The 22,202-nt window shown below is 45.7% G+C and overlaps 8 protein-coding genes across 8 annotated transcripts; 6 read left to right on the plus strand and 2 right to left on the minus strand.

Moving 5' to 3' along the window:
* Positions 1-1,022: 1,022 nt before the first annotated feature.
* On the minus strand, positions 1,023-2,383 carry EDB93DRAFT_1251275 (uncharacterized protein; the record flags this gene model as incomplete). Its single annotated transcript, XM_041453133.1, has 6 exons — positions 1,023-1,234; positions 1,285-1,458; positions 1,514-1,617; positions 1,673-1,752; positions 1,797-2,090; positions 2,156-2,383. The coding sequence occupies 6 exons, from the start codon at positions 2,381-2,383 to the stop codon at positions 1,023-1,025; spliced, it is 1,092 nt and encodes a 363-aa protein (XP_041306746.1).
* Positions 2,384-3,048: 665 nt separating this feature from the next.
* Positions 3,049-3,225, plus strand: EDB93DRAFT_1046741 (uncharacterized protein; the record flags this gene model as incomplete). Its single annotated transcript, XM_041444632.1, has 1 exon — positions 3,049-3,225. A coding segment is annotated over one exon (177 nt), but the record flags the coding sequence as incomplete, so codon positions are not given.
* Positions 3,226-3,291: 66 nt separating this feature from the next.
* EDB93DRAFT_1087085 (uncharacterized protein) lies at positions 3,292-4,202 on the plus strand (the record flags this gene model as incomplete). Its single annotated transcript, XM_041446016.1, has 3 exons — positions 3,292-3,546; positions 3,603-3,781; positions 3,824-4,202. The coding sequence occupies 3 exons, from the start codon at positions 3,292-3,294 to the stop codon at positions 4,200-4,202; spliced, it is 813 nt and encodes a 270-aa protein (XP_041306748.1).
* Positions 4,203-4,552: 350 nt separating this feature from the next.
* EDB93DRAFT_1087067 (uncharacterized protein) lies at positions 4,553-5,029 on the plus strand (the record flags this gene model as incomplete). The annotated part of the gene is made up of 2 exons (XM_041446014.1): positions 4,553-4,781; positions 4,830-5,029. 2 exons carry the CDS (start codon positions 4,553-4,555, stop codon positions 5,027-5,029), a joined length of 429 nt encoding a protein of 142 aa, XP_041306749.1.
* Positions 5,030-6,173: 1,144 nt separating this feature from the next.
* On the plus strand, positions 6,174-7,932 carry EDB93DRAFT_1251279 (uncharacterized protein; the record flags this gene model as incomplete). The annotated part of the gene is made up of 4 exons (XM_041453134.1): positions 6,174-6,401; positions 6,448-6,744; positions 6,792-6,830; positions 7,663-7,932. 4 exons carry the CDS (start codon positions 6,174-6,176, stop codon positions 7,930-7,932), a joined length of 834 nt encoding a protein of 277 aa, XP_041306750.1.
* A 4,662-nt stretch (positions 7,933-12,594) lies between these two features.
* Positions 12,595-13,731, minus strand: EDB93DRAFT_1104668 (uncharacterized protein; the record flags this gene model as incomplete). Its single annotated transcript, XM_041447429.1, has 4 exons — positions 12,595-12,794; positions 12,866-13,536; positions 13,576-13,647; positions 13,706-13,731. The coding sequence occupies 4 exons, from the start codon at positions 13,729-13,731 to the stop codon at positions 12,595-12,597; spliced, it is 969 nt and encodes a 322-aa protein (XP_041306751.1).
* Positions 13,732-15,669: 1,938 nt separating this feature from the next.
* On the plus strand, positions 15,670-16,835 carry EDB93DRAFT_1150814 (uncharacterized protein). The gene is made up of 6 exons (XM_041449695.1): positions 15,670-15,908; positions 15,936-15,940; positions 15,974-16,061; positions 16,121-16,449; positions 16,509-16,752; positions 16,803-16,835. The coding sequence occupies exons 1-4, from the start codon at positions 15,749-15,751 to the stop codon at positions 16,441-16,443; spliced, it is 576 nt and encodes a 191-aa protein (XP_041306752.1). The 5' UTR covers positions 15,670-15,748; the 3' UTR covers positions 16,444-16,449; positions 16,509-16,752; positions 16,803-16,835.
* A 95-nt stretch (positions 16,836-16,930) lies between these two features.
* On the plus strand, positions 16,931-18,096 carry EDB93DRAFT_1150823 (uncharacterized protein; the record flags this gene model as incomplete). Its single annotated transcript, XM_041449696.1, has 4 exons — positions 16,931-17,143; positions 17,206-17,838; positions 17,892-17,908; positions 17,957-18,096. Coding segments are annotated over exons 1-2 (468 nt in total), but the record flags the coding sequence as incomplete, so codon positions are not given.
* Between the last annotated feature and the right edge of the window lie 4,106 nt (positions 18,097-22,202).

Consider the following 22,202-nt stretch of genomic DNA (forward strand, 5'->3'; position numbering starts at 1 on the left):
TAAAGCACTTGTCTGACATGCATGGATCACCGAGTCCCAATGCCCGAAAATTGAATCCCATGGTACAACATCCATTTTTCAACAAGAAATCACTGTCTCGAATTCCGGACACCCGATGACCGGAAGCTCCAGACTGGACACTAGATACTCACAGGAATGTGTGAAATATCGATGTCCTGAGACATATCACTGAGTGCCGAGAGCCAAACCACAAAACCGAAAGTGTTACCACTGACTGATTGAATCACCTAGTGCCGAGTGCCGAAGCCTGAAACACGAGCCGCGAAACCCGAGGCTGGAAGTGATACACAATATGGAATTTGTTACAAAATTCACCATGTGCTGATCCTAAAACCCTGGAATTCAGCATTGACTTATCAATTCACCGATTGCCGAGACCTGAGACCCGAGTGCTGAGTGCCGAGTGCCGAGGCCTGAAACCTGCAACTTGAAATGAGTGGAAGACTAAATGTTGCAAAATTGTTGACATGAAAGTGTTACTCCCAGAACACCAAAATCCAAAACTCAATGGTTGAATCACTGAGTACCGAGTACTGAGTGCCGAGTGCCGAGTGCCGATGCCCGAAACCCGAGGCTCGAAACATAACACTGGACATATGGTATTTCTTACAAATTTCATGGAGGTCCCATCGCAAAACCACGAAACTTATCAGTGACTTATCAATTCACCAAGTGCTGAGACCTGAGACCCGAGACCCGAATGCCAAGTGCCAAGGCTCGAAGTCCGGAACACGAAATGAGTGGAAACACACATTTCGCAAAATTGTTAACATGGAAATATTAGATTGTCTTCAACAGTTTGCCGGAAGTCATTTTCCGATCCCCGAGCCCGAAACCCGAAACCTGGAAAACATGTAGAACTCATTACGGGTTTTCCAGGTTTTGGGTTTTGGGCTTGGGGATCGGAAAATGACTTCCGGCAAACTGTTGAAGACAATCTAATATTTCCATGTTAACAATTTTGCGAAATGTGCATTTCCACTCATTTCATGTTTCGGACTTCAAGCTTCGGCACTCGTGAATGTTGATCCTTTGCCTTTCTCCTGCCGAGCATACCAGAAATTGAGGAGGGCTGTCATGTCCCAATTTTGCAACTTCGAAGGCTCCTTCAAGTCGACATCCGCCAGAAGATATCTTTGTGACACAAAGTCATCCTGGCATTGAAGGATGGTGCTCCATGGCACTACTGCCTTGTTGATCCCCGAACAAATCCCTATGTTGATGCATTCAACAATGTCCCGGATGTAGCAAGAAAGGACTCACCATAGTGCAATGTGAGAAAAGCCCTGACTATGGCCTTCTTCTCCTCGAGTTTTGTTTCGGTGATGTTCGGAAGCAATGGCATCCCATCCTCGTCAGTGTTGAGCTCAAAGGCTGGTTTTCGGATTCTCTTGCAACCTCCCTTCATCTGTCGACCACCTTTCCATGCTCCGGCACCTATCACAGAGACCATCAACACACCCCTCTGGGTATCAACAGTTTAAACACTCACCGAACTGTTCCTGCATGTACTCCTGCCACACTGGCTTGATGTTGTCCCAGTCCTTTGTCTTCATGAAGCTGTCTCCATCTCCTAATGCCTCGTTATCATCTTGCCTGCGTGAAATATATTGGGTTGAAAGATCTGCGATGACAGGTAAAATTCACTCACATCCCGAACAGCACCTCGCCCTGTTCATTCTTCCAAGCTGACAACACAAACACTCTCATCCCGCATTGCCTCCACATCTCCTTCGAAAGTGCTCCATATATGCAGGTCCCTTCTTATGGGTGACCTGTGCTTGTATCTCAGGAGGAGGACAGTTATTGGACCATTCTTCGGTGGTTTCTTTCGCCTTCTCCAACTCGTCATCAGACAATTCAGCCACGACTCTCTTCACAGCCGCCTGATAATGCTTGAACATACTAGGATCTCCTGGCTTTGCCCTGGACTCATCCTCGATCCTCTTCAGCACCTCTTCCCGATTATCCTGGTAGATCACCATCCTAGGTGTCCATTTCCTCCCATACTTTATCATGTCCTTCCTTTCCTTCTTTTTCTTGTTGTTGAACAACCAAGTCTTGTACATCTGAGCATTGAAGGAAGTGTAAGACATTAAAAATTTTGTTTCACATCACAACAAGGATGTATCACCTGCTTCCTCTTTTTCCATTGTCCTTGGTCCACTTTTGGCGCAAACAACCTGGCAGCCCTGGAAATTGCAGTGAAAACTGCCCGCTTCTCGCTCCTTTTCGCAGAAGTCCACTCAGGAAGGTAGTTCTTCAGCTCAGAAATTTCGGTTTCCATGAGCTTCTGTGTCTGGGGTTGATGTGCTCTATGTCTTCCAGGAGACAAGCGAGTGGAATGACCTGATCTTGCCATGGTGATCCTGATTGGTGAATGTGCTGAGGGTAAGCAAGGTGTAATTAATATTGGTTCAAAGTTCAACTTTGACCAAAGCCTAACAGTTGGTTAATCAACCCATATCGGACATGATGCCATTATTGGAAATAAATTTGTAATGAACAACCAATACTGCACAAACATAGCATTGGAATAACAATTCATGTGACCTTCCTGAGCTAATGCTGCTCTTGCAAGATTCAAAAATAGGATGAAGATAGGTCTATGCACCCCGCTGCAAAAATCCCACAGGGTAGAAGCAAGGGGCAGAAAAGGTAGGAAAACTTGGGTCAAGGTCCCGCTTGCAAGTGCAAAACGACATGCCTACAGGTCCATGCCTAACTCTCCCTTGGAATCACCTTACTTCAGCCTGTTCCTGCACCACCTACTTGTGAAGACTGTCCTGATAATACTTATGAGCAAGACCAAGGCTCATTCGAGCCTTTGCAGCTTCCAAAAACAATTGCAAGTGAATGTAAACCGTTGGAGTGTTGTTCAAACATTGCTAAGTATAACAAATGCAGAGCCAGAATGACTACCTGAGGCAATGGCTCCCAAGGCAGGAATCATATCTGCATCACCTCCTGGATCGAGAAGCTCCTCCAGAAGATAGGAGATGCATCGTCTGTGACCAGGATGGGGTCTACAAATGTCAAGATTGTCTTGGGGAGCCACTCTATTGCATTGGATGTTGCAGGAGTCAACATCGTTGCAATCCTTTCCACTGGATCAGTCAATGGAATGGTCAGTTCTTCGAGCAAAGTTGTCTGGCTCATGTCGGACTCGTCATACACCTCGGTCATGATGGCAAAGAATGTCCTGCACTTGCAAATAGATGGGATTTGTTTGAAGGAGACGAACCAGAGTTCCAGCTTAAGGAAAACACCATGGTCATCGTCGACAAGTCCAGAGTTCATCGCCTCGAGGTTCGATGCTGCAATTGTCCAAACACCATGAGTCCAGACATTCAAATGTTTCGAGATGGATTTTTCCCTGCATCATTCAACAAACTGAAGACTGTGTTCACCTTCAGAGTGTTCGACAATTTTCTATTGGACAACCTAGAATGTGGCACCTCCGCGATGAACTATTACAGCAAGCTCCGGCGAATGACCTCCAGCATGTTTCCTCACCTTGTTCCGGTAATTATATATCTCCTTCATCTAAAGGACATTATATTGACAAGGCACTTGGCAAGGACCGATACAGAGAGCTCATGAGAGTCGCTCGACAATGGAGGCAGTTGAAGACCATGAAATGGCATGGCTTCGGTCATCGTTCCAACGTCCCAAATGCCGGAGATCTCGCATTGTTTTGCCTGACATGTCCTCAGCCTGGGATCAACATATCCTTGTCAGGGAATGAAACACCTGATGAGTGAGTCTAGTTTTATACTTAAGTGACCTAAGTGATGATAAGAACTCCAAGCTGGAAATATACCTGGTCATTTGTGATGGACGGTAATTTCAAAGCCGAACACTTGCATCCCATCAAGCCATTTGATGAAGTGTGGCTTGCAGATGGGCTGGGGTTCATGGTGGGAAAGGACAGGTATAAAGTGCATCTTGTGGAGGCTGCTGACACTTTGGAAAAATCTAGCTGCAACAATCACCAGGCGGTAAATCGAGCAAATGCGGCTCGGCACAAGCTGGAGTCGATGGGTATCGGGGGAGTTGCTTGTGTCCACCATGGCTGCTTTGTGCCTCATGCGATGGTCGATCTTCAGAAAGGTGAAAGGCAAGCCGAACATGAAGTTCTACATTCAGAAGTTGATCATGCATCATTTGCAGACAAATGAACATGGACTACGCCCTTTGCGAGGCTGCCCAGCACAACATGGAAGGCATTACCAGGGCTGTCACCTTTTATGACATCAACTGTCAATACAACAAGCACCTTCAGGTTCAGGTGGATCGAAGCTGATTTCTTGAAATGGTACCAGAATTGACCATCATTCCTGGCATCGGTTTGTGGCACGTGCATGGACATCAAGACAGCTGCTATGTACGATATGCGTTGAATTTCATTGAAGGCATTGGCCGGATAGATGGAGAGATTATGGAGACCCTCTGGGCATGTCTTAACCTAATTTCCCCTGCTGCTCGGGGAATGTTGTCCCCTCATCGACAGGAATGTCTCGATTTTCAGATGAACGATTCCAACTTCTGCAAGATGATCCACATGAAAAGGACCCTTTGCCGTAAATACAAGCAGGCAAAAAATTGCATTGCCGAAAGTGAAAAGGCTTTTGACAGACTCGATGAAGCAGCACCCACCAATTTGAAGACAGAATGGTTGGCCAACGAGAGGATTGCTCAATCCAGCAGAATAAATGATCCTGCAGCAATGGATGTTTACGAGATAAATATCAAGAAGGGTAAGCTGACCATGTCTCCATAGAAGTCCGAATTAATTTTGCACTCAGCACTGAGCAAAAAGGAGATCGAACTTAGACTGCTAGAGCAGGGTAATGCCTGTAATGCAGCACCATCTTGGAGATCTGTGGCGACATGGATATCTATGGGGTTGGCAAATGAGGAGGCTCAAATTGCATTGCTCATTGAGGTCCGAAGGATCAGAAAAAAAACTACAGAGACACAGAGATTAGACCTTGCCCAGCAATGAGATTGTCTCCAAGGCCAGATAGATGGATTTATGCATTCTGCTGTCACACATCTCGGAGAGGGATTCGATGGAGATGACAATCATGACGACTTGAACGTAGATATCCTAGATGATCTCGATGATGACCTGGAAGATTTTACTGAGACATCTGATACATGGACAAACTCGCCCGAACTCATTGTGATCCTATTGCCATCAAACCTCAGGGTAGATCGATGCAGACACTTGATGGCAGAGGATCTCATTCCGCTGGATATGTTCCTTCGCGAAGGGCAGGCAAATGATGCACTTCACAACCTCCGCATTCACTTGTGCAACAAGGCAGTCCTATTCCAAACGATGGTCAGGCAAGCCAAATCTCAAGCCCTAAAAACTCAAGTGTGGTCGCAGGTAACGTCAGTGCAGCAGGCTGTCTCCCTGCATGCAAGTATATATACCAAGACCAGGACGCAAATGATGAAACTTGACACGGGGGATGGCCAACTTCAGAAGTACAAACCCCTGCTTCGTGAGCAGCTCAAAGTCAGCACTGCTGTGGGTGATCCGAATGCCCGTGGTCGATGAAATGAATCCCTCATGTGGTTCTGGTCCATCAAGATCGACATGCATGGTCCAGATCAATCATGGAATGAGGAATGTGAGTTCCCTAATGCTCGACACATTTGATGTTGAGCTGACCGGACGAATATGAAGTTTACCAAGTTCACTGGCTCCGGGCAAAGGCACTACGGGATCAATGGAAGGAAGAGCTGATGTTGGTCCAATTCGAGATGGATTAGACATGTAACTTTTTCTTGTGGAAAGCAATCCAATGGGGCGACCGGATGCAGGAATCATTCATGAAACGACTTCCGGGTCATGCATGCTACTCCGGAAGGCAATCCCAAATGTATTCATTGCTGGCGCAGGACGCCCAGGCAGCATTTCAACACCTGCAGACTGTTTTGATAGATTCCCAAGATAAATGAATGGTTTATTGCCGATGGGATATAACAACCATTTCGATATACAAATTTAGTCCCGGGAATTGGCCGGGTCAGCCCATGTCGGAGTTTGAAAAATTTATCCATCCATCAGTGGATGATATCTTCACATCTGAACCAACTGTCATTGTCATTGCCAGTGTGATACTCCTGCATCAGCCATGCCTGAATTATATCCTTCTCCTGCATCCACTTCTGACAATCAGAATTCCCTCAATGAGTACCGGCCCCTCACTCTCACTCCTGCAAACATTTCAACTACTATGTCGATGTCTGCATCACACATCCGCGCATCCATCTCCCAATATCAGGTGGAGGCTGCAAACAACAATCTTCCCCTTTTGGCTTGGATCAGGCACTTCAAAGCTGGGCTGCAATGGAAGATCACTGTAAGACCCTGACAACACTGGCAGTTAATGCTGACATCTTCCACAGACTTTTGTCATGCCCATCCTCCAGTACTCAGCTGCCAGGAACATCATTTCAGTCATTCCCAGCCCTATTGCTCATATTCTTCATTTGATTCCCGGTCACACCTGGAACATGGTTCCGGATCACATCTTTTCATATCACATCTGTGTGTTTCATGACATCGCAGATCCCGGAGATCCATCCCTGATCGTATCCAGCCATGATACCCCATGGTGGATGGGAGAAACTGCAATCCCGAACAAACCATGGCAATGGGATCGGGTGATGACTTGCTGTATCTTTCACTACCAGCATTGGCTAGTAAGATTCTTATTCCATTTCCTTGATTCATGACTGATCTGCTCTAGGATGGCATTGAGAATGATGGTCTGACAATTCCGGAGCAGGTGGATCATACCTCAGTTCCATCACTGATGGGACTGAGGTGGATTAGAGAACACCTCCTGACATTACTTGAGGAGCAACATGAGGCATCCATGACAAGATGGCAGAGATACAAATCTACACTGCCATTCTGGACAGATTGAAGAGAGGCAGAGGAGAGTAGCTCTAGTCACTCAGTTGGAAATGTTGAAGTGCAAGTTGCATATGTGTTTTATAAGTACTGAAAATCACATGTAAACATTGCAATATATAACATGATGTTATATGGCGAGTCCCAAAATAAACGGTGCAGATGTTCATCACCATGTCCTGACCACCGAGGTCCGGATATCGAGTCCCAATTACTGAGACCCCATTACCGAACTCTGAATATCGAGTTTTGAGTTCTGAACCTTGAGTACCAAGTGTCAAGTACCGAATGCTGACTGCCGAATATCGAACTCCAAGTTCCGGATCTCCATTACCAATTCCCGACTCCCAGAATTTAACTACCGAGGTCCGAATATCGAGACCCAAGTTCTGAGACCCGATTACTGAACTACGAATATTGAGTGTCGAGTTCCGAATATTGAACTCCGAGTTCCGGATATCGAGTCCCAATTACTGAGTTCCGAAATGTTGGGTACCGAGTGTTGAGTACTGAATGTTTACTGCTGAATATCAAACTCCAAGTTACGAATTCTCCATTACTGATTCCCGACTCCTGGAACATAACTACTGAGGTCCAAGTATCGACACCCGAGTGCCGAGACCCGATTACCAAGCTCTGAATATCGAGTTCTGAGGTCCGAGTGTCGAGTATCGAATGTTGACTGCTGAATATTGAACTCCAAGTTCCGGATCTCCATTACTGATTCCCAACTCCTGGCATTTAACTACCAAGTGTTACAAGAACATCTAGACGCTTGGGCCCCTACTATTTTTCTCCTAATCCTCCTAGTATCGGCCCTCGCGTCATACCCTTACCCCGACCTTACCCTTGTCATCCTCGTCATCCTCGCATTCCCTTTCGCCCTCTACCTGTCGCTTCAGCAAAGCCAGTACATTTGGCCGGATCCTTTCGCTGACGAAGCATACCCATGCTCCGTTTCACCACCTGACTGATCCTGTGGACAGTCCCCTCGCCCTTACCGTCTGGACGGTAACCTATGATATGATGCACGACGCATCCCCTTTGCCCTGTTTCCTTTCTTGATCTCTGACTCGGTGCGCAGTCGCACATGCGACTTATACTTAGATCCGCAGCTGCACGATCGTGCCCCTGCGCGTTTCACTTCTTATTTCGATCTTTGACTCACTTTCTTATCTAGCACGTTCTACCTCGACCGAACGTGCCTTCCTGTTATGGTTTTACCCTTTACCTATTGCCTCTCCCGGTAGTATGAGTTATCACCCACTAATACGCCTCCTGTCCTCTATATAAACTCGCTACCATGTACTATATTCCCTAAACTTGAATCTACTTGGTTCTTGACCTCCTACTCTCACCAGAGTGATCCTTCTGCCTCGCCAGCAGTCTATATTCTATCTTCTTATCTGCTCATCGCGGATAAGCCTATAGTCTCGACCTTTACTCATCGACTTCGTCAACGAGCAAAGCCCCTGTTAACTAGTTGGACTTCTGTCCTTCTAATTAACGACGATCCTTATGATTAACCTTCGGGTGTCGTAAGCCTAGGCCGATATAGCTTATTGTCTCGCACCCGCGTGACATAAGCTACCCGATTTGGACATAGGCGTTAAATCGTACTTGCCGAAGACACGCCAAGTACGACCCCTAACCTTGGGCTAGCCCAAGGACGTCCACAGACCGTTGACGACACAAGCTCTGTTTGAGCGTCGCCAACAGATACCATCCAAGTTGTAACACCGAGGTCCAAATATCAAGACCCGAGTGCCGAGACCTGGTTACCGAGCTCCTGGCCTTGATGACTGTCGATAGGATCTGAGTCTAAATACAATGATAGCCATCGCCCCAGTACCATTTTCAAATTTGTACAGCAGCATTCATACTTACATTTCTTTGCTTCTCTGTGCCCTTTTGACTTGTAGGTTCCTTTTGCAACAGATCGTTCTTCTTAGCATTGCCTAGTGTAAGGTTGATGATATCATCTGCACTACTCCAACCCAGGGCTGGCCTTTTGTAACTGCGCACCACAACTGAAACCCCACTCCCTCGCGCTGAATGCATTGGTGCTCGAGTGTCATCAAGAGACATGGAAGGCTCTGGACAGTTATTGTATGCATCCGCTATAGATTTCAGACCTCCAGTGTTGTCAAGAGAGATGGTTCGTACTTGGTAGTCGAAAGCAGGTACTGACGCAGGTAATTACACTTTCTACTTGTTTCATCTTGCACATGGTGGTAGGGTTCGTCAATCCACCCTAGCCCATCCACATGAGGGAACCCCGGCATAAATATGAACAGAGTCCCTCATATACCATGCCCACCCAACCCTATCCCCCTCCACCTCATGAACCCCATGTCTGACAATCCTTCCAGGGAATCCAATCATACACCCAGGATTGTACCCGAACTCCAGCTGAAGGCTTGGCATGCTCATCCGAGCATTAGAATAATTCCCCACAGTGGTGAGAATATCGAAGCATTCAGGAATTGATAAATGGTCTCGATGATGCAGGGTTTGATGATTGGAAATGACGGATAGTGTGTTAAACACGGATGCCCAGTACTCCAGGATCTCAGACATTCTTGGCAGTTCCTTGCTTCCTGCCGTTTCTCCGAGGCTTGAAAATGTTTGTAACCCTGCCCAGTACTGCTCTGGATGCATGATCCTGAGTGCCGCTGATGCAATGGCTGCTGGCCTCGCAATGGCGTTTAGGATTCCCTCGGACAATGGTCCCTTTAATGATGCAGATACCTCCGGGTTCGCTATATTCTATGGGATTGGTGAGCTCAACTACCGAAATCATCATCCTATCAAATCCTACCTTGTGCCCCTGTTGAAACCATGCCGCAGATAAATTGATGCATCCAGCAGGTAAGCCAATATCTTCCGAGCAGCATTTGAACCACTCCAGATTGGTTTACCAATTCCCATCGACCTTCACACTTCTTTCCAGACTCAGAGACAGCAAGTCGGTGGCTGCCCACATTTCCTTCTGTGGTTACCATTTGGTATTTAATATATATTGAGTAACAATGTATATCACACACCTGTGTTTCAGCTGTCAGGGCGTCTGGGAGGTACCATGTGATGATGGTGCCGGACACATCTAGAATGGTGGTGGGTATGTCCACAAACATTGTCCCCTCATGGCCGGGAGGACATCTCTTAAGCAACTTCTCCTCTTTCTCCTCATTGTGCCCAGTGTTCTTCGGGGAGATCAATTTGCTATATCTTGCAATGTTGATGTTCATCTGAACTGTAATGAAGGAATTTGAATGATCAAATAAATTTTCTGAATCTGCAGGAAGACCCACTCAGATTTTTATATGCCTTTATGAGGCAATCTACCAATCAATCGCAGGCCATCACTATATCAGTGTCTAGGTTAGGAGAAGGTATCACTGGGTCTCCTCCTATCTTCTCTGCATTGAATTTCTGTGCAGTATATTCAGATGCCTCGTGAGTGACTGTCAGGGCCCAAGTGTGCCAGAGGCTTATTTGAATTGCAGAAGTGGAAGAACCATTCATGATGAAGTCAATCTTGGGAAATCAGAAGCTGAATGCTGGACGCCCAGAGGTTGGTGTTAAAGGGGGTGGAGATAGTCAGGATCAGATAAGGGAGCCAAAATACCAGATCATTGGAAGTGTGCTGGATATCAGATATTTGTTTGTTGACTCCCAGGGCTCGGATCTCGGCACATTTCACTCAAATTTCGGTAGTCGGAACTTAGCATTTGGTGTTTGGTAGGTGGTGAACATGAGGTTCTGATAAGAGAACCTTCCATGATGTTGGCTGTCGAAGATATATTACCACCCATTGCTCAATGAAATACCCAATCATTGGAAGTGTGCTGGATATCAGATATTCGTTTATTGACACCCGGGTCTTGGAACTCGGTACACTTCACTCGAATTTTGGTAGTTGGAACCTTGCTTCTCGTACAGCAATGCAACAGTAATGAACCTGCAGCTGCAGGAACTCATTACACTTCACCCAAATTAGCTACTCAGCAATCAGTACTGCATTGTTTTACAATTATCATTCACCTGTGCCCACCTGTCTATATTATATACCGCCCTCAGCCCACCCATCTAATATAATATATCCCTGGGCCCACCCATGTATGTGATAACAAGTACCCTTGGCCGGCCCACCTGTCTATCTGATACCCACCTACCTTGACACTCGGCCCACCCGTCTAAGATAATATATATCTGGGCCCACCCGTGTATGTGATAACACATACCCTCAGCTGGCCCACCCGTCTAAGATAATATATATCTGGGCCCACCCGTGTATGTGATAACAAGTACCCTCGGCCGGCCCACCTGTCTATCTGATACCCACCTTCCTTGACACTCGGCCCACCCATCTAAGATAATATATATCTGGGCCCACCCGTGTATGTGACACAATGTACCCTCGGCCGGCCCACCCATCTAATATAGTATATATCTGGGCCCACTCGTGTATGTGATGACAAGTACCCTCGGCATATCCGTCTATCTGATACCCACCTACCTTGGTACACCCATCTACATAATATCCAACTACCTTGGCCCATCCGTCTATAAAATATTCATGTCCATCAGCCCACTCATCTACTCTACATATTCCACACATGGGCCCACCCGCCTCCATCGGAAATAATATCCCTCCTGGCCCATCCGTCAACATCGAGGATATACATCACATCAGCCCATCATCCGCTGGCCCATCTTATACGGGATATTATGTAGGTCGGGTGACCCATATAATATGGAAATATGTCATTGTAATATGTGGGAAAGTAGAGTGGAGTTTGCAGCAATGCACATTTGTGAGCAGATAACCCTATGGTGTAATGCATGGTTTTCATTGATGGATGTCGTTTGCAGAGGGATAAACATCCTATCACATAATGAGTAATTACTTGTAGTGTAAAAATGCAACTATGAACCAAGGATGGAACTTTAAAGTCCTTGCAAACGCCCAGAAATGCCCTAGCACTGCTTGAATTAATTTTGTACCAGCCACGCAATTGCAACAGAGTTTCATGAGGTGCATTTAGTCTCCACGAGGTGGGGAAGTGATGCATTATCAACTGGAATTGACATATTTTCCTTGTATGTGGCTGGAGCATAGGATTCAACAATGTGAAGAAGGCAAGTGATTGCTGGGCTTATCCATGGTAGAGCTACTTGCCTCACTATCTTTGGATTCGCACCCAGAGGGGTATCTGTTTCATCCCCACTCATGCCATCCACGTCTAGCCAATCAATAATGAGTCTGATCATATCCCAGGTTTAAGGATTACAATGGTTATTTTGCTGAGCAATTTTCCAATGCCTTTCGAGGGTCTGAAAAAAGACATGAATAACAAGATGGCAAATGCATTACCCACTTACCCCCTGCTTGCGAGTGTTAAGCCTATCCAGACATTGCCTTCAACTGCTACAAAAAGCTAATTCGCAAGTAGCAGTTTCTCTCTCTTGAGAATTTGTGAATCCTTCAATCTTATTATGGTCGTGATGGGCTTGGTGAGTTTGACAAAGCTTATCAATGCAGAGTGCACACAAGTCATCAAGGTTCATCATATCTTCATCAAAGATTATTGATGCATAACTACCTGTCTTTATTTTTGCCTGAAAGTCAACTACCAACAAGTTGATTGCTTCTGTATTCCAAGAGACTTCCTCAAAGAGTTGTTCCAGTCAATGGTGATGTTGTCCAAAAATGGCAGACTTTCATTGTCACAATTAAAAGCTTGAATCATGTGTGATGGGGGGATTGAGGCAGCAGACCATTCTTGGAATTCAGCAGACACTTGTCCCATAGATATTTGTGAAAGGTATTCTAAAATGAATGTTAATCAGACATTAATCACACGAAATTCACTGGACATGCATGTAGATGATTCATGGTACCCTGCTTTCCAGGGTGCTTCCTGCATGAGGACGGCATTAGATTGTCCTCACATTCAGGCTTGGTATCTTCCACCACTGCTCCAGAGTGTTTCTGGCTGCAAATTTTGTGAGAGCAAGTGGAAGTGATACCCCTAATTTTGCCTGCTATCTGTTCAATCATAGCTGGCATCATGGTGTTGACTGCATTCCTGAGAGCTGGTGCCACTACCTTGTCAGACAGTTCAGCAAACTGGTCATGTAATAGCTGACCTAGATAATGTCCCAAGGCAGGCAGCAATGGCAGATGTCTCTGTTGTGGGGGAGTTATTGTAGGTGGATGGTGAGCTGGTGGTGAACGGTTTAGAGAAAACGGAGGAGCAGCACTTGACATGTCTTGATCCATTGCAATGTCATCATTGGCTGTGATCAGAGATTCATTGTCCATGGACTCTTCAGGAACGGTAATTGCAGCTGGTGCATCAAGATGTGTAGCGGTGACTGGAGACATGGGTATTGGACTCAATGGATGTTCAAATGGAGTGGCATCATGTGAGAGTGATCTGGTGGAGCGATAGGGAGAGCTGGCAAATGTCAAATCAGAAGGGGATTTGTTTGATTGGAGTACATGGCACGGGGTGTGGCCAGAATGTCGCCCCTCATGTGAAGTGCTGGTAGTGAAGGGGACATATGGCCTGTATGGCATATAGGTCAATGAAGTACTGTTAGATAACCTGTGCTCCAGATTAGTGTGATATTCTGGCATAGTTGGGCCTTGTGAAACAGGGCCCTCATGAGTGATAAAACTATAAAGAGTTGTGACCCAAGTCAGTATTAGAGAATGCTTCTGGCTCAGGGACATACCTGTGGGCGGTCTGTCTAATTACCATGAGCGCTGTCGCAAGATTTTAGGGGTTGGGGTTAATTTCTGGGTCATCAGGCAGCATAAAATTGTCTCGACATTGAGACATGATCACAGGTAGATGACCTCAAATGGATCTATCTGTAGGTGAGTATAAGCTACAAGTATATGATATGGAGTAAATATACTCGCTGGCAATCGGCAACCAAAGACTCAATGGTTGTGCACTTACAGTGCTTCATCTGCCTGATAACTTAGATGAAGCCATCAACAATAAGATGCAATGTACAAACAAGGAAAATATACCATTGAAAACTTGTCAAGTTCTAATTGTTCATTTGATTGTGTGCACTTGCCATGCTTTGTCTGCCTGATAACTTAGATGAAGCCATTAACAATAAGACACAACATATGAACAAGAAAAATAGATCATTGGAAACTTGTCAAGTTCTAATTGTTGATTTGTGGAGTGATACATGATCGTGACAATATTTCAGTTGTCTTTATGTAACTATTTTGCAAGACTACAACTAGCATCCATACAATAAACCCAATGAAGTCTATGCAATGAGTCAAATTAATAGAATCTATGTTATTGTTGAATCTAATGATGTCATCTGAGAAGAGGAATTAATGAATAAGGTTTCCCTGCTTAAGTAGTGAATCAGACTCAGTCGAAACTCTGATGAAATATGGCACCTAGCCGCTTGGCCACTTTGGTCGCAGGTGTCTCCAGCAGTCAAATCCCTATACATTAGGCTTTTGCAGAGCACGTAGCACTAACCGGCCCCAATTGGATGTCTGTCCAGGGTAGGAGGTGAGCTGCGGGGGTGGGCAGCCAGCCTTGTGTGGCTCCAACTGGGTGGTTATGTTGATTGAGAGTCCATGGGAGCATTTTTTGGCATAATGTGAGGCACCGCAAAAGAGAGTGGTGGGTGCTCCATACCTGTACCCCACTAAGTGGTACACTCAATGAGGCACTCAACAGGGTACTTGTATGCCCTACGCACATTTTCAAGATCATTGTCACAATGTAACATCAGAAATATTAGTGTACATATTCTCAATTTTTCCACCCTGTGCTCACTGAATCTTGCCAATCTCTGTCCTCCCACTCGATTTGAATCAGAGGTTAAATTTATCACACATTTGATCATGTGGTGTATCTACTATTTATTTATGAATCTCGTTGTCAACCATATACTGATTATTTTCGTTATCTGATTATTAATTTAACAATAAGGCAGACTCATGCCAACAAATTCCTCATTTAAGGATGAATCTGGAGTCATAGTTGATTGTCGACATTTTCTGGCTTTGATCATGCATCTCAAGGCATACCCAAACATTTTAAATATTAACAATTTGTCCCTGAATTTGAATGGGATCTGTCACCGAATCTTATTTGACTATGTCTCAGGTGTAGTAAGAGGAAGTGTGGGACACTATGCATCGGTGCACAGTTATACGCATACTGCAGATTGTCCGGACGACGAGAATTTCCGTATGGCTAAGCACGTTTGTCTTATACTAGTACGGAAATGCTTGATCTTAGAAGCGTTGTCTTGTCATATCATCTGAAGAGAATGACATCATTAAATATTGAATACATGCGAGAAGCATGATCTTTCTGCATAACCACAGCAAGAGGACAACTCCGGGCGGCACTCGTTCGTAGGCATTAACGCAAGACCTGATCTGCGTAGACATACTGTCAGTGATGATGTTGGAGGGCTGATAAAAGTCGAGAGGAAGCTGGCCATACACTGGCAACATGTACTAGCGGCAGAACTATTCCAAGGTAGTTCCGGCAGAACTTCAGGTCTCAGTCTGAACCTGACATGTGCGGAAGTTCCGTCGCATTCTGCCGTCTGATTGGCAATGTCAGTTCTGCCCCACAAATGTCAACAGCAACAACGAATGGCAAAACGTATACATTCGGAGGCACATCTGTGCAACAATAAGTCCAGAAAACAATATAAAGCAAGCTGTCTTCCTACTATCCCTTCAAAATTACCTGATTCCACACACACGAGTCGCAAACAATGCGTTTCTCCTCTGCAACGGTCCTCGCAATCATTGCTGTTTTAGTACCATCAATCTCTGCCATGCCAGCTACTAGTGTTGCAGATAGCGCTTTCAACCCTCAATGTTACAGAGCTTGCTGGTCTTACGATGATTGTGTTGACTACGCGACTGAAGACTGCCCATGGTTGAGATGCGTGAGTATCAGCATTTTTCTGGACCTGATAACATGACTCACCTGCATGGCAGGGCGGTTTCTGGTACTGCATCCATGTGAGTCGTATTATTGCCTTCACGATGTCATTATGGCCGTTGACACTGACGCGCGAGTTACTGGTGATTTTTTAGTCATGATCGACGCACATAAGGGAAAAAAATCGGTCCATGCTTACAGTTCTTTGCGTATCGGAAATGGCGCGAGATTTCCGGGAAATATAGGAGATGGTGTCAGATCTGGGTCAAATTGTTATGTACGAAAAAGTCGTTTCATATGAAGTTTAGTGGACCCCAAAGTGTGCTAAGATGTGCCTCCTGTGCCCTGGCGGATAATATGAGCTTAACCAGTCGCTTGAAGATATCTAGCTCTCTTGCTGCCCAGATGAGCCACGATATAAAAATAGCAACAGCCACGCATTCACTGACAATCAATGCCAGCATGGTCATTGTTGTAGACTTGAACACGTTGTACAGCGGTGCGACTCGGATTGAGAAGTAAGTTGTCCTAGTAAGAGGAACGGTAATCGTCATTAGCCCTAGTCGGAAAGTATCCATCTCACCCACCACCACATGAGCATCGCATAGTAGGGGAGACTGTTGATCGTTGCAAGGGCTTTATCTCCCAAAAACGTATCAGTCATATTGCGCAGGAAGTCTCCCTGTGCAGACTGCTTAGCACAAGAGAGATGATTGCCAAGGCGACGACCTATTGAAAGTTTGTCCGCTGATTCACAACCATGTCTTTGGTTTTGACGGGCCAGCAGGACTGAGATGACCAAGGGGCCAGTTAGAGTCCGCTGGTGGCTGACTTTTGTAATATTATCTTCCGACTCCTGCTGAGAGTGAAGAACTCATCACCGAAAACCAGTTAACCCGGTATGACAAATGCCGTGTAAAGTCAAGTTGATATTTTAGAATTGGCCAGGCCTTTTAAAAATAATACCTAGAAATTTCCGGAATTGGTTCAAAATTGGTTGGATCAAAGCTCACAGCGACCAAATATTTGCCATTTCAAATTTCTGGACCTTGAGCTTGAACTTTCGCAGTTTAACAATCACAACTTTCGATATACACCGACTGCAAAACTCTTTAGTCACATTCTATGGATTCGAGTATCTGAGATTTCCTCCTATTCCAAGACTCCAATGATTGCTCGAGCGGCAGTGAGAAGCAAAACGTTCATCAAGCTAGTAGTAACCCTGATATCGTGCCATAAGCCATCATCGGCACCGATGTTCATTGAAGTAGAAACACAACTCACCATAGTTCACTGTCGCGACATGACACTTATTCAAGTTCGACATTTGGCACACACAGAACGAAGCCGCCATATCTCTTGCAACCCTGGTTTGGGCAGCAGTTTTGGAAGGGGTTGCTGCAACTTCCAGGGCAATGCTTTCCGGTAGGAGACTCATCACGGGTCATGAACTTGAATGTGGGGGAGGCGGATACTCCTGATGCCATCAAAGCGGCAGCAACTGCGAGGACAGAGAAGATACGCATTGTTTGTGAGACTGGAGATGTGATATGGGTTCAGAACGATCTGAATGAGACAGTCGAAAGAAAGACGGCTTTTCATACTTTGTGCTGGATATTATTTTTCGTGGACCGGGTGACGCGGCAGGAAGAACTCGTCCATATGCAATCCATTTTCAAACATGCAACTAGATCAGTATGTCCCATTCAGGTTCCTTGAATTCGGACATCTCTTTCTTTCAGTGTAGCGGTTCACGCGCTCGTGTTTCAAAATATCATCCCGCATGAATCTTTCTTACGCTGTTTCATTTCTTGGACTGTATGTAAACAGATGAATTTTTAGGAAGACTAGTTCTACCGGTCTGAAGGAAGAATGTACTTAGTACTAGTATTATGGGTAGAACTAATTGAAGCAGTTCTGCCATTGGCAGAACTCTGAACCATGCTCTGCCAGTGACAAAAAGCACCCACGCACATAATTATACAGCCTGACTCCGATGAGATTTTTTTTAAAAAAAAAAGTCACATGCACATACCTGTACCACCGTTGAACACACAACACCCCAAGACCGGAGGGAAAAGACTATCACAGGCCGCATAGTTGGTGTACTAGTATGAATGACTCGGAGAGGCGAAGGAATGGATGCGCACTGTGTTGTTATAGCAGGTATGACTACACATGACATGATCCGTGCATCGAAGAGTATGCACTGCGGAAAGAACCGAATATGATATGGAGTTGCTCCTGAGTCCTATTGCGCGTGAATGATAGTCGTCGTCCTTTGTTCCCCGCTCTCGACAAGACGCCGTAACCCAGAACTTAAAGAGCCAACCTGTGCACAAACGTGCCACCAACAAGAGCAACGTGCGATGGATGTGCGAGTTTCGGATCTGTAATATCCATTCCACCCTGTACGAAATCAATATCGGCTTTGCCCGACAGCATGCGGAGTACGACGTTTACCCACTCAACATATATCAGATCTACCACCATACAAACTGTTTATCAAGTAAGATAGATCCTGGACAAATCCTGGACCTTCAAGATTGTAGCTGACGTCGTTAAAGACTATTGCGACTTGCAAGTGGTACGCATTGCTTGACAACCTCGGCATTAATATCTTCACGAACCTACTTTCGACGAGGAAATCGAGAAGACGGGCTCCAGACTTGGACGATGTGGGGAGCCTGTGTTCATCCTAATGCTGCCACATTCTGCCAGTTCTGCCCTGCCTTCTGAGTCGGGAGAATCATCATCAAATTTCGCCATCGAGACATACCAACATGTCAGATATGAGTTCATCTTTGGCTGTTACGGAAATGGGCGAGCGTTGCGTCGATTATCATTGGATGGATAATCTTAAGGCTGGCTCAGGCTTCTGAATGTGGCTAAGAATAATCAAATGAGAAAATAGAACATGTATGTCAGTAGATGCGAGCGGACCTACCTCTCAGGCTCAGAGGATGCAGTCGCATTTCTTCCAAATTAATAAATCCTCACGTCTGCAATAAGCTGATGCCAGCTGGCGTTCTGGGCCCCTAAACGTTTCGCATTTGCGGTGTCGTTGTACTACCACACAAGATGCTATCGGTACTTGGAATGTGCGATCGAGAATTGCATACTTGATAGGATGATGAAGGATAGACTTGTGACCAGTCTAGACTATGTTTGAGATGTTAGTTATTTGCTAGCCTACGCCACTCGTTTATCCATGGTTCCCGACTCCCACGATGGTTTTGTCTGCAACAAACTTGCCGTTCTCTACCAAATCGTGCGTGGGAAATGTCCAACCGCGGGAAACTGGTTTCAGAACTGCATAGCCTGCGTCTTTGTCTTTGCAAATATTTATTAGGGTTTCGTTACGGATGACCAGGGGTCTGAGGTCAGGATGCCCGAAGGTCAGAGTAGGTTAATGCAGGGGAGACAGGATGACATTGGACATTCAAAATTTAGAGGCAAGGAGGGTGGCGATGCACGCTCCTACCCAGCAGATGTTTCAACTTTCGAGGGTGGGGGTCCTGTCTAGTATAGTAGTAGATTATCAAATAGAGCAATTTTTTCTCATCTACCATAATTCAAACACCGAACTTCTCCCTCCACCCTCTCAATGACTGCTGGTGCAAAACACAAGAAAACAAGTAAAGCTACAGGTCCATCAGTAGATTTACGAAGTCCACCACCCAATTAAGTAATTGTTAAGAAGCTTCCCCCTTAGCAAATGTCAGATGTGGTGCCCTCAGTCAGCGAAATATGCAATAAAACCCTTCAAGTCTTTGGGCGGAGACCATGCCTATGGCAGATCGAAGTCACGCAAGCTGTCCTCCGACATGACTGTAGGAGCTAACACATGACACACACTCAGTGTTGTGAGACAACGACTAGACATTATAGGTACCTAACACACGACACATGCTAAAGGAGACATAGTAAGAGATGGCAGGACATGATAGACCATAGAACATACCTCAGTGTTGTGAGACAACGACTGAGGTATGAGGAAATGAAGACAGTGCATATTATATGAGATGAAACATGTGATAAGGTAAGAAAGGAAATATGCTATGAGAAATGACGACAATGACGATCCAACATACCCCCACAACAAAGCATTGTTGCAACTTAACATGAAACGAGAGAGAGTCCACTTTGATGATGAAGATATAAAGGACAAGGAAGACATTTTGTGAAGATGTCGGCGACATTATGGTGCATGGAGAGCCATTCTGGTTTAAAAGTGCTGTTTTCGATGTGAGAGTGAATGAAGTGATAGCGAAGGTTGATATGGCGAATATGATTGGCAGCTTCTTCTGACAGTGCAATCGCACCAGTGTTATTGGCAAAGATGTGAAGGGGCAAAGTGACAGGGATTTTCAGACACTCAAAGAATGATAACAGCCAGAGTCCATCTTGAATAGATGCCATGAGAGCCATATATTTGGCCTCAGTGGAAGACAGCGCGTGGGTGAGCTGTTTCTTTGATGAATGTGAGACAGGACTGCCATTGAAGAACCAGATATAGCCTGTGATGGAAATATGGTCTTCAGGGCAGCTGGCCCAGTCAGAGTTGCTAAATCCATGGAGTTTAGGTGCTGATGTAGCACCCCCATAATGCGTGCGAAGTCCAATTGTACCAGCGAGAAAACAAAGAACATGTTTTGCCGAAGCATAGTGACGAGGCTCAGGGGAGCTGTTGTGCTGAGCGAGCTTCATGATGGCCACAGCAATATCTGGACAAGTGTACATGGCCAGGTATAGCAGTTCTCCAATGAGTTTGCAGTATTCGGTGATCAAATTCTCAACATGGGAATGGACATCAGTATCACAACCGAATGGGAAATGAGGGTCCATTGGGAGCATGATGGAATTACATCTGAGCATGCCATGCTTGTTGAGGAGATAATTGATGTAGTCCATTTGGTGCATCCAAAGTTCGCACATCATTCAGTTGCACTCAAATTGAATGCCGAGATGCTTTGAAACTGGACTGAGATCAGAGAGACCGAAACATTGAGCTATCTGTTGTTTGATGTCAATCAGGAAAGGATGGTTGGAGGCCATTGCAAGTCCATCATCAACGTGCCAAGCCACAATGCACACTATTCTCTCCCCCTTCCTGTTGATGTGGTCATACACAAAAATGGCATAGTCAGCTTCCACTCAAAGGAAACCTAGATGTGTCAGAACTTCTCGCAAAAGTTTGTACCAATCATAGGCAGCCTGCTTCAAACCGTATAGTGATGATAGTAGGTGGCAGATGAGGAAGTTGAAGTTAGGGTCAAAGCACTTGAAACTGGGAGGTTGACACATATAAACATCCTTGGTCAATTTCCCCCACAAGAAGGCACATTTAACATCGAACATGTCAAGTTCCCAATTGTTGTGAGCTGTGAGTGCAGAGATGATGCAAATAGAAGCTGCTTTGGCTACAGGCGCAAAGGGTTTACCAAAATCGATACCTGGTACTTGAGAAAATCTCTGTGCTACAAGTCACACTTTGTAAACAGATCCACCCTTCAAGTCTTCCCAGAATTCGAGAACCCAATAACAACCTATGGCCTGTCTATTGTCTGGCAGAGGAACGAGTTCGTAAACACCCATTTCTTACATTAGATTCATTTCCCACTTCATGGCAGCCAGCCAGGAGTCTCGATCTGAACACCACATAACCTCATCGTAGGTGTTGGGTGGGATTTTCATATTATATCCCAGGGCTTGTGGCTTGCGGCGGGAGTCACTGCAAATGGTGATACAAGCCTGTTCACTAACAATGAGATTGGCAAGTGCATTGTGGAAACCCATTGTCTTGGAATCAGGGCGAATCATATCGTCATCAGGATCCGCATTGGCAAGAGGATGAGAGGACGTAGGAAGAAGCCCTGGGTGTGGAAGGATGGGGACAGGAGGTATAGGTGCATCGGGATTGTCAGGAGGGGGAGTACCTTAAATATGAGCTTGGCGTAGTTCTCGCTGACGTTCAAGGCGAGCAGCATCCACGATGAGCTTGTCTTGATACTGACGTCCATGTTCAGTGGGATGATGGGCTCTGCCGGAACGACGAGTGATTGGTGCTGGTCCTGGACCAGGGACAGGGGCAGGGGCAGGGAGAGTAGGGGCAGGGAGAGTAGGGGCAGGGAGTGCAGGGGCAGGGAGCAGGCCATGATGTGGCACTGCTGCTCCATCATCCTTGTTGTCCTCACTGTCATTGGGGTATGGGCATGAAGAGAATGATTCATCGAAAATGACGTCACGAGAATTGAAAAATGCGCCAGTGATAGAATCAC

Source organism: Suillus bovinus (genome assembly GCF_016758785.1).
Source record: "Suillus bovinus strain UH-Sbo-P2 chromosome Unknown EDB93scaffold_35, whole genome shotgun sequence".
NCBI classification, from domain to species: Eukaryota; Fungi; Basidiomycota; class Agaricomycetes; order Boletales; family Suillaceae; genus Suillus; species Suillus bovinus.